The sequence below is a fragment of the Chlorocebus sabaeus genome, chromosome 26, assembly GCF_047675955.1.
Source record: "Chlorocebus sabaeus isolate Y175 chromosome 26, mChlSab1.0.hap1, whole genome shotgun sequence".
NCBI lineage: Eukaryota > Metazoa > Chordata > Mammalia > Primates > Cercopithecidae > Chlorocebus > Chlorocebus sabaeus.
This window is the reverse complement of record NC_132929.1, coordinates 5,953,572-5,964,822: the sequence shown is the minus strand read 5'-3', so window position 1 is coordinate 5,964,822 and position 11,251 is coordinate 5,953,572. Positions and strand designations below refer to the sequence as shown.

Genomic DNA, 11,251 nt, shown 5'->3' with positions numbered 1-11,251 from the left:
CGTAGATTCCATTTATATGATGCTGTCAAAAGGCAACTACAGAAACAGAAGAGATCACCCTGCCAGGGGCTGGAAGAGGGTTGAATAGTACAAATGATTTGAGAAGGCTGTTTGATGTATTAACTGTAGTAAATAAACAGTATGTGTTTGTCAAAATCTGAACTATACATTTTAAAAACAGTAACTTACTATATGTAAATTATACCTTAATAAAGATGAAACAAAATAAAATCCACATAGATGGATTCAATCCACAAAGATGTTTACTAAAACACTATAGCAACAAGCTAAGTATCAACAGGGGTGGTAGTTAGATAAGTAGCGTATCCACAATGGAATATTTATGCTCATTAAACCCATTTCCTTCCCCCAAATGTGGGTGACATGCTATTTACCTGGGGAATAAAACCATACACAAATGGTCCCTCACGCGCGTGCGTGCACACATACAGGAACGCACGTGTGTTTCCCCACGCAGGGGTGTGTGTTTACCCGCAGGGGGAAGTCTACCTGCTGCTTTCTCCCACTCTGTCTCCAGGCCCTTCTGCCCCACTTCGATCTGAGCCCTGCAGGTGAGCACTGCCCACCCATCCGTACGTGCTGGCCAAGGGGACAGATTCTGCATGCGACACCAGACGACGAGGTGGTGGGTGATGCTGCGTGATAAGGATTTGTGTGCAGGATTTTAAAACAGGATTATAAAGCTGCAGGAAACTAGAAAACAGGGGGCAAACAGACCAAACCAGCACTTTATTTTAAAAAGTTTTATTTTGGAGATTTAGAAATTTGAGATTTTTAATAACGGCAAAAGAAATTCAGTCACACCTAATGATTAAAAGAACGTACTGGTGTATTATCTAAACAGAAATCGTGCTGATGTGCCATAATAAATTGTCTATTAGTAAAAAAATACACTTTAGGGCACAGCATTGTATCACAAATTACAGTAGGGATACTTTGCAAGAATTTAATCAAACTAGAGAATTCTGAGTAACTGTCTCTTTTAAATGCAGCACTTAAAAATGTAACAACTCTGTGCATCCTTTTTCTTAAAAAAAATGACCTTGCATGTGTCATAGAAACGCTGCTTTATTGCTGCAGAGGTCAAAGTTCAAGGCTCAAGAGGTACAGGAGAGAATACAAAGGTAGCCTTTAGAAACTTGGTTTTGTTTATGTATAAAAAAGGTAAAGTTTATAAAAGTTAATTTACAAACCAAGAACAAAAGTGGTATGCACGCATTATATACAAGCATCCTTAAAACATCAAAATTTTCAAATGCATAGCCAGAAAGAACAGAAAACAACCACCGCCCCTTGTCAAAAAAAAAAGAAAAAAGAAAAAGAAAAAAGAAAAGAAAAAATCCCCAAATCACACCACTATTTTCTTCTGGGTGATAACACATTTCTGAAACCACCAAATGCACAATTTACTCAGTCTTTGTCATGATACAGTATCTCGATAATGCACAAAAGCCATAAAAACTTAGTAACATACAGCGAGAATGAGCTAAGAATTAAGAACATGAGGGTAAGGCATTCCTGCTGGTTAGTATGTTTGTAGTAATATGGTGAAGTTAGAGATCTGAAGAGGCCATGGAACCAGTCTCACATGCTTCTGTATCCTTCCCTATGAAAAATGTGTTTTCATATACAGTAAGTCATTGTCTTCACTTCACCCTCCCCCAGTTATAAATCCCCTTGCTGTACATTTCTGTTAAATCCACAACACTGGTTATATATTCCAGGTGCATTTTAAAAATGTGTGCATATTACTTCATGCATAATAAAATAAAATGTGTATGTATGCTAGGCCAGGGCCATAGTAGAGTTTGAAACAGTGTACTTTGGAAAGAACAGACCTCAAATGCACCCCCATTTACTGGCTGGTATTTTAACGGAAATCAATATGTGAAGTTAAGCAGTGACGATAAAAAAAAAACTACAAAAATCACAAAGCAAAATATCTTTGAACCTCTAGCCAATACCAACAGTCCCGTCAATCACACACACACAGCGTGTAGCATGTTTTCTGACCATGGTTCAGGGGCATGCTCACTAATCTTTATCAGTTCCAACAAATGCTTCATACTAACAAACTGTAGTATCAATTCTAAAAAAGGTATAATACTTGATAAAGTGGTTCCATTTAGATTAACTTTAATCCAGTTTCACATTATTTAATCAAGTTCCTATATTTCAGAGTTAAAAGTGGTCAATAAGGACAGAAACACAGTTTGCTCCAACGAGATAATTTGGATCTCCAGGAAGACACTTGTTTTGCCAGGTTTTAGGATCACCTATGAGAGAAAAGAAGGTGATGTCATTTACAGTTGAGTAAATTGCTATCTGCAATGCTTTGAAATTATAGGGCAAATATGTATATTTAAACATAATTTTCTTGTGTTTCTTCAGCATATTGTATTTGTTATCAAAACTCACTGCTGTATTTCAGTGCACACCTGCTGCCACCTAACAATTTCAAAGGTGCTTCACACTTCTATTTAAAAAATATTTAAAACTTTCTCTCCAACTCACACCATTAAGAACAGTTTTCTTAAACTTTCAGACTTCTCCTTTATTACATTATCAAGTGCATTGACTTTTCAAAAAACGAATACAAGTGAGTGACGGCAATCTTATGTCTGGGACAGTTCCAGTTTGCCCGAGCCCACATAATTATCAGTAGCACTTTTTTTTCCTCCCTTTCAAAAGTCTGGAGGATAATTATATGATCACCTATTTGAGCTGAGAATGAGGACACATTTCTCATACTCAACTATAGACCAACAAATGAAACCCAGTTCTGCAGAATCTAGTTCTTGAAGACCATCTTTCCCCTTACAAAAAACAAACAAACAAACAAGACTGCACCAGAGCTGCTCAGCTCTGATTCCAGCTGAACAACAAAATTAATCACGCAGCTTCAGAAACTCACTGACTGGGTGTTAGTTAGATCTCAGGATTTAAGTTTTTAATAAGCTCATGGTGATTTCTATTAAATGTGAAGAAGGCAGGGACAAGTATATGTCTCTGTGGTATCCAAGCAAGCTGAGAGTCACAGCTGTGGATTTCTGCTTCCCTTACAGCAATAGCTCTCAAACAGGAACGGCCCTGCCCCAGATGGGACATCTGGAGACAGTTTGCTTGTTACCACTGGCATCTAGGGGTAGAGGCCCAGGGAAGCTGCTAAATATCCCACAATGAACAGGAGAGCCCCTACAATAATCATTTGGCCAAAATGTCAACAGTGCCAGCTGAGAACCCTGCCTACAGTATGTTAGACATTACCTAAGCAATATCTGGAGCCAAAAGCATTTCATTTTTCCAGAAAATGCGGTACTTGTAAATATGAGGAAATATGTATTTACAAGTAATTTTTTTCTTTGGTAACATTAAAATATGCTCTTGCTATGATCTTTATACCACAAACTTTTATTTCATACTGTACCAAACTAAAACTAAATAATGCTCGTCTGATTTATCAAAGATTTGGAAGCAGGACTTTAATTAAATCAGGTTCGCTTAAAGTGATCTACACCCAAAATAAAATTTAATTGTTAACTGACTTAAGTCACTCAAGGAAGTGAGAAATGTGAAAATGCAATGGAAGCTTTGAAATTATGATCTTAGGAGCAAAAAGTTGTTTACAAATAGTGTATAAAAGAAGCAATTTAGAGTATTACACTGAAAAACCACGGCCAAGTCTGATCACAATGGAAGATTTTTTTAAGTTTCTCTGGTATACATACTTTGTAGATTAAGAAATTAAACAGGCCAGGTGCAGGGGCTCACGCCTGTAATCCCAGCACGCTGGGAGGCCGAGGTGGGTGGATCACTTGAAGTCAGGATTTCGAACCAGCCTGGCCAACATGGTGAAACCCCATCTCTACTAAAAATACAAAAATTAGCCGGGCGTGGTGGCGCACTCCTGTAATCGCAGCTACTCAGGAGGCTGAGGCAGGAGAATCGCTTGAACCCGGGAGGCAGAGCTTGCAGTGAGCCGAGATCGTGCCACTGCACTCCAGCCTGGGCGACAGAGGAAGACTCCATCTCAAACAAAACAAACAAAACAAACAAAAAAGAAACGAAACAACAGTAACCAAAAATATAAATAGTTATAGAAAGGAATGAACTAATTTTAATAAGATAAAAATGCCTGTTTGGGCAGGACAATAACAATTCTCCCACTGCATCCTAAAAAATTGGACAGAATCAATCATTTTGAATACCAAGAAATACTCAATTATTTGGCCAAATTATTAATTTTTTTTTTTTTTGAGACAGAGTCTCGCTCTGTTGGGCGGGCTGGAGTGCAGTGGCATGATCTCGGCTCACTGCAACCTGCGCCTCCCTGGCTCAGGCAATTCTCTTGCCTCAGCCTCCTGAGTAGCTGGGACTACAGGCGTGTGCCAACACGTCTAATTTTTGTATTTTTAGTATAGATGGGGTTTCACCATGTTGGCCAGGCTGGTCTCGAACTCCTGACCTTAGGTGATCCACCCGCCTTGGCCTCCCAAAGTACTGGGACTACAGGCGTGAGCCACCACGCCTGGCCCAAATGATCAATTTTTAAAAGGAAGAAACTCTTCTATCTTTCCATATTTATTTACAATATATGCACCATAAATAAATGTGGAAATACCGGTGATGCCTACAAGGCCACAGGAACAGAGGGAGAGATCTGCTAACACACAGCATGCGTAGCATCATCAGCCCAGGTATTAATCAACGACAGTCCCCAAAGCCCCAAAGGACAGAGTGAAGACAGCATACCCGACGAGGAGTCGGATGATTTTAGAGCAAAAGACCAACCGTCAGGAGTCATGGACGCACAGTGTGGTAAGCGCAGCTCCACAGGCTTCAGGAACTTGAGGCCATGGGGACCACACATCACCAAGGGACTCAGCAGTGTTTCACCTGGAGTTGGAAAAGGGGATGGGCAGAGAGGTTGGATGTGATCTTTCTTCTAGACACCCAGTTTTCCTCACCCTGCTTCTAATTATATGCTTGAAAGCCTAATGGAGTTAGTTCTCTACAACCACACTGACCACAAAAAAAATGTAACAGCAGCCACATATGGAATTTTAAATTTCCCAGTAGCCACGTTAGAAAGTAAAAAGAAACAGGTGATAACAAATACTATAGTATTTTCACTCAATATAACCAAAACACTGTTATTTCAACATGTAACCAATATATGGTATCTTTGGAACTTGGTGTTTATTTCACATTTCCAGCATCTTTCAATCCAAAATTGTCACACTTCAAGTGCGAGGTAGCCACGTGCAGGTGGTGGCTGCTGCATTCAATCATATGGGTCTATAGTATAAAACATATTCAAATGTACTTGTTACAAATGTGACATATTTTCCATTTTTAAAATTTGCTCCATAGATGCTTAAAGGGATTCATGCAGGGCCAACACAGTCAGTCCTACTGGTTTTTAAAACAGGATATCCCCAAAATCAGAGTACAGAATCAGATATCAGTATTCTGGCAAAATGTAAGAAAGTGTTAACTGATTTAGGAAAGTAAAAGCACTGCTAAAAGATGCTAAATCACGACACAGTTCGTTACAATATCCTGATAGATCCAGGAGGATTATGAAAATAACAGTTTCCTTAAGAAGCTCAGAAACATACTGTCATCTCCCCTGAGACTCCTTCGTGCTCTCTGCCGAGCATGTACTCGTGCTAGGTTCTGGGGTGATGAGTAAGACAGTACCTGTCAAGACGTTTAGGTTCTCCAATCAGGTGAAGACACAGCAAAGCCTTTCTGAGTGGGTGTTACCTAACCCATCTCCAGAGACGCAAAGGCTGACTGATTCAAAGACAAATCTGGTCAGGTCAGCCCAGGCTGCTCAGCAGGCACAAGTGAGAGACATCCCGTGGCCTGTCCTATGCCATCATTTTGTTACTTCACACCAAAAGTAAAAGCAGGCAGTGTGGCCACCATAGCCTTGCCTCAGGCCACCTCCTGCCTGCTTGCAACACCATCCCAAGGGCACCCCTCGCTACAGCACTCATCTGAAAGGACCTCCCTGATGAAAGGAACATGCTATTATTAGTGGCCCAGGGTGGAGGTAGAGAGAGGTGCTGCACTACCCCCTTAACCAAGCACTATAAGCTTTGAAGTGCACACAGGGCAACTCTTAAGTTATTAAAACTAAGCAGAAAAATAAACACATTTACCTTTCTCTTTATCTAAAGGTGGGAGGATGCTGTTGTCTCGGCAGACCTTGAAATAGATTTCCTGCTCAACTCCTTCAGGAATGGCTCCTTGAGGGATAATTATACTGACGCCAGTTTCTATGGAACTCAGCACGCCACCATTGCTGTTAAATATGCCTCGAGCTGTGGCCACCACAGTATGACCATCTTCATCTTCATCCTCTTCCACAGCTGAAGGACTGAAAGTTCAGAAATGGCTAGTGAGTGAATTCCTAATAGTACACAGGTGCTTTGCTTTTACTACTACTGTATTACGTGCTTTCATTTTACTTTTGTTTCTCCATATAATCAAGAAGTTACTTTAACAAGGTAAGTTTCTGGCAACAGATTTTACTGACAGGGTTATCTCAGAGAGTATTATTATCATTATCATTATTTTGAGACAGAGTCTCACTCTGCTGCCCAGGCTGGAGTGCAGTGGCACGATCTTGGCTCACTGCAACCTCTGCCTCCCGGGTTCAAATGATTTTTCTGCCTCAGCCTCCCGAGTAGCTGGGGCTACAGGCATGTGCCACCACGCCTGGCTAAGTTTTGTATTTTTAGTAGAGATGGAGTTTCACCATATTGGCCAGGCTGGTCTCAAACTCCTAATCTCATCATGATCCACCTGCCTCAGCCTCCTGAAGTGCTGAGATTAGAGGCATGAGCCACCGTGCCCGGCTGTTCTTCCATTCTTAGTGACACAAAACAATGGTGCATCTCACAGCTGACAGCACCTCAGACTTGATAACATCTCCCTAGGATTTTAAGTGCACATGAATATGGTCCTGCCTCAGCATCCCTGAGGACCAAGTGCCCACCCTGTTGCAGAAGGCAAGGCTTCCAAGGTTCCATGAGCTGAAGACCCTTGTATGGGCACATCCCAAACATCCACGAAAAGAGAGACAGTAGATTAACTTAGTAATCACAGAACACCAAAGGCAAAGGGGATGTGGTATCAATGACGGCTTCAAAAACAGAGGCTATCGAGACTTCCTGAAGGACAGTTTTGAGCCAGGGCTTAAAGGTGAGCAGAAAGACCAACGAAACAGAATCACAAGAAGGTAGCTGCAGCTTCACTCCAGCATGACCGGAGTACCAGGGACCACATCCTAAGCACAGTACCAAGGGAGCAGAGTGCAGCCTGAGCTGCGGAGCAGGGGCCAACTGTGTCTGTCCCTGACCACTGGTGGATGTGCAGAGCTAGGAAGGCAGTGACCGCCATAACCATCCTTGCTCTCGGAAAGCAGACTCAGGTGGCCATCCTGACCTTTGGTTCTCCCTGCCTATAAGTGCTTCTGCTTTACGGTGGCATGAAAATGGAACTGGCTGTAGGAGGGTGAGATGAGCTAATGTGTGGCCAGAATCCATCCGGTCAATTGCCACGGAATGAAAGACAGGAAAGAGGAGCTGCAGGGAGGCTCCGGGAGGGCTTGCTTTGTCTCATTTGCTCAGCCATCTTACTAACTGCTGCTCTTTAAACAGTCAGGGCTATTCTATTTTTCTTCTTAGCATCATTGTGGAACAAATAATGAAAGAGGAACATAGATATTTAACGTTTTTACATGTCCTCCACATGCCCCTGAACAGCAGGTCAGGAGAATACAAAAGGCCATGGCTGGTTAAGACTATGGGTTCTCGGCTGGGTGCAGTGGCTCACACCTGTAATCCCAGCACTTTGGGAGGCTCACTTGAGCCTGGGAGTTCCAGACCAGCCTGGGCAGCATGACAAAACCCTGCCTCTACTAAAAATACAAAAACTAGCAGGGCATAGTGGCGCATACCTGTAGTCCCAGCTACTTGGAAGGCTGAGGCACGAGAATTGCTAGAACCTGGGAGGCGGAGGTTGCAGGTTGCAGAGAGTTGAGATCACGCCACTCCTGCCTGAGTGACAGAGCGAGACTCTGTCTTGATAAAAAAAAAAAAAAAAAAAAAGAGGCCAGGTGTGGTGGCTCACATCTGCAATCCTAACACTTTCGGAGGACGAGGTGGGAGGATCAGTTGAGGTCAGGAGTTCAAAACCAGCCTGACCAACATGGTGAAACCCTCTCTCTACTAAAAATACAAAAAATTTAGCTGGGCGAGGTGGCGGACGCCTGTAGTCCCAGCTACTCAGGAGGTTGAGGCAGGAGAATCGCCTGAACCCAGCAGGTGGAGGTTGCAGTGAACCAAGATCGCACCACTGCACTCCAGCCTGGGCGACAGAGGGAGACTTTGTCTTAAAAACAACAACAACAACAACAAAACGCATGGGCTCAGAGGTTGGAGAACCAGCAGCTAAATCGAGGCTCACCTCACCCTAGCTGTGTGACCCTGGGCAATGTGCTTACTGTCACTCAACCTCAGTTTTAGTAAAACAGGGATGATGACAATACCTACCAACCATACATGACTGTTAGCTTTATTATTTTACCAACATCTTGTAACTCCTGGAGGACCTTCTATGTAGCAGCATTCATTGCAACAACACTCTTCAGTTTAAAGGTTGAGTTAAAAAGATCACTTCAAAGTCCCAAGTCAAATAAACTACAACAAACTCACATGAGAAAAATCACAGGGGCAATGCTTTGAGCAAAGGCAAAAGTCTTACCTCACAGGAATAGTTTTAGGCACTGTGCTGATATTATTTATTTGATATTTAGGCTTCTCTGCATGGATAGAGAAAGTTTCAACTCCACTGTCAAACTCAGAAGGCTGTGCCAAACTGTGCGATTTCACAAGAGTTTTTGGAGAAGTGGGAGTTTTTGACAAGTCAGGTTTATGCGCAGTTTCACTTGGCAGAAGATTGTGATTGAATTTAGGACTTTCAAACTTGCGTTCAAACGGTCGGGCAGAACTTGTATATGGTTTTGGTGTGAATCGATTGTATGCTGGAGTGACCGTTTTCTGAGTCTGTTCAGTTCCATTAACTGGGGCTTTATCTGGAAAACTTTTCTGGGGATAGAAAGCTGGCTGAGCAGTATCTTCTCGGTTTGGTGGTCTGAAAGTTGCTGGCTTATTCTGAGACGGAGGTGGGTCTGGTTTGGACACTAAGGAATTCTGAAAATCCAATGACACTGAATTACCTGAAAAACAAACATAAGCATTTAAAAACCTTTCTGAAAAAAGGTGTAACAGCCCTCTCCCAGCTCAACTTGTCCTGGTGCTGGAGTCGAGGCCCAAGTGTGGGTCGCACAGCCAGAGCCTGACTCCTGAGCCCCGGAGGCTAGGTGTGGTGCTGAGGGATAAGGGCAGCACGGACAGGCGGTACCATGAGTAGACCCTGCTGCCCTGGAGTCAGGGTCCAGCTGCTAAGATTCCTGGCCTCCAAAGACTGGCACTAGTCTTTGTGAAAACCAGAATGTCCAATAACCATGTAATAAGGACACTCACTATTAATTAGAAAAATGTAAAACAAAACCAACCAAAAGCATTAAATACTATTTCACACACACTAGAATGGAAAAACTGAAAAGTGTGATAATGCCAAATGTTGGTTAAGAAGTGGAACCACAGGATTTTTTATGCACTGGCAGAGACAGTGTAATATAGTACCAACTGACCTCTGTGAAATAAAGACACTACAAGACAAGAGAATTATTAATCCAAATTCCTCATGAACATGGCAATATAATTTACCACAGTATGAGAAGAAAAATCATATGGTCATCTTAATACATGCAGGAAAAACATCTGACCAACTGCTTGCAGCAAACTCTGAATATGGGGAACATCTTAAACACGACAAAGGACATCGACGAAAATCCTACCGCTAACATTCTAAGGGTAAAACATGAAGTCCTTCCTCCTTAAGATCAGGAACTAGCAAAAGAGGTCCAATTTCACCACTTATGTTTCAGAGTTCATTGGAGGTCCTGGCCAGTGCAATCAGCAAGAAAAGAAAGAAGGCCAGGTGCAGTGGCTCACGCCTGTAATCCCAGCACCTGAGAGGCCGAGGTGGGCAGATCACCTGAGGTCAGGAGTTTGCGAACAGCCTGGCCAACATGATGAAACCCTGCCTCTACAAAAAATACAAAAATTAGCTGGGCGTAGTGGTGTACGCCTGTAGTCCCAGCTACTTGGGAGGCTGAGGCAGGAGAATCACCTGAACCCAAGACACAGAGGTTTCAGTGAGCTGAGACTGTGCCACTGCACTCTAGCCTGGGCGAGAGCAAGGCTGTGTCTCAAAAAAGAGAGAGAGGAAAAAAAAAAGAAAAAAAGAAAAAGCATAAAGACTGGAAAGTAAGAATTAAAACTGTCTTCATCTGTAAACATGGTCGTGTGTGAAACAAAATCTTAATAAGTCTCAATCCAGAACTATAACACGTCTGCTTGAAGACTCACAAGTCCTGGGAGGTGCCTCCTAAGGGAATAAGAGAGAAGTCTGTGCTACGAAAATGCCTGTTCACGGCAGAAGAGATAAACACTTTGTGTTATATGCTGAGGGTAAAATGTTACACAGCTCTTAAGATGAATAAGCTGGAGCTGTATGTGATCTACCTGGTATGTAAATGCAAAAGTAAAGGTGCTATGGGATACATTTTATGTGAAACACCATGGCTTTTCTATTTGGGTGTGTGAAGATGAAACATAACAATACGTTTTACAAACCATCTTTAGATATACTGGCAAACACTACTTCCAGAAGATTGAGACTAGCACAAAATAGATTAAAATCTGTTTAGCTAAAAGGCTTGTCCAAAATAATGGTCTTGTAAAAACAGGAGTCATACTTTTAACAAAATTCTTAGTTTTTACTATTCCCAGCCCAAAAGTTTCAATTATGTATTTTTTAATGTAAAAACCATTTTGCCTAGAAACCACCAGAATTTTACTTCTTAAGCATTACTGTGTTATAATGTCTACTTCCGAACTTCCTACCTTCACCATGTGCTCCCTTAGAATGTATGTGGAGAGACGCGCTGGTGACAGGTTGAGATGGCTGGGCGTACTGCGAGGGCAATGGAGGAGGAGGGGGAGTGACCTGGAGGGGTTCATAGCGTTTCTCACCAAACGATCTATCTACACCATCAGCTTCAGGAGGCTTTCCCCTGTTAACAAAT

The 11,251-nt window shown here is 42.3% G+C and overlaps 1 protein-coding gene across 10 annotated transcripts in view; it reads right to left on the bottom strand.

Annotated features, from left to right (window-relative positions):
• Positions 1 to 749: 749 nt before the first annotated feature.
• The window catches only part of TJP1 (tight junction protein 1), a 270,416-nt gene continuing 259,914 nt past the window's right edge, over positions 750 to 11,251 (bottom strand). For 4 of the 10 annotated variants that reach the window (XM_038009767.2, XM_038009770.2, XM_008017221.3 and 1 more), the window contains 5 exons: positions 11,070 to 11,239; positions 8,800 to 9,274; positions 6,192 to 6,409; positions 4,774 to 4,917; positions 750 to 2,297 (listed from right to left, as the gene is read on the bottom strand). In XM_038009767.2, coding sequence (XP_037865695.1) covers positions 2,203 to 2,297; positions 4,774 to 4,917; positions 6,192 to 6,409; positions 8,800 to 9,274; positions 11,070 to 11,239 — 1,102 coding nt within the window. In that variant the 3' untranslated portion in view covers positions 750 to 2,202. The remainder of the gene's footprint in view (positions 2,298 to 4,773; positions 4,918 to 6,191; positions 6,410 to 8,799; positions 9,275 to 11,069; positions 11,240 to 11,251) is intronic. The other 6 variants (XM_038009769.2, XM_038009771.2, XM_008017225.3 and 3 more) reach the window with 2 other exon arrangements.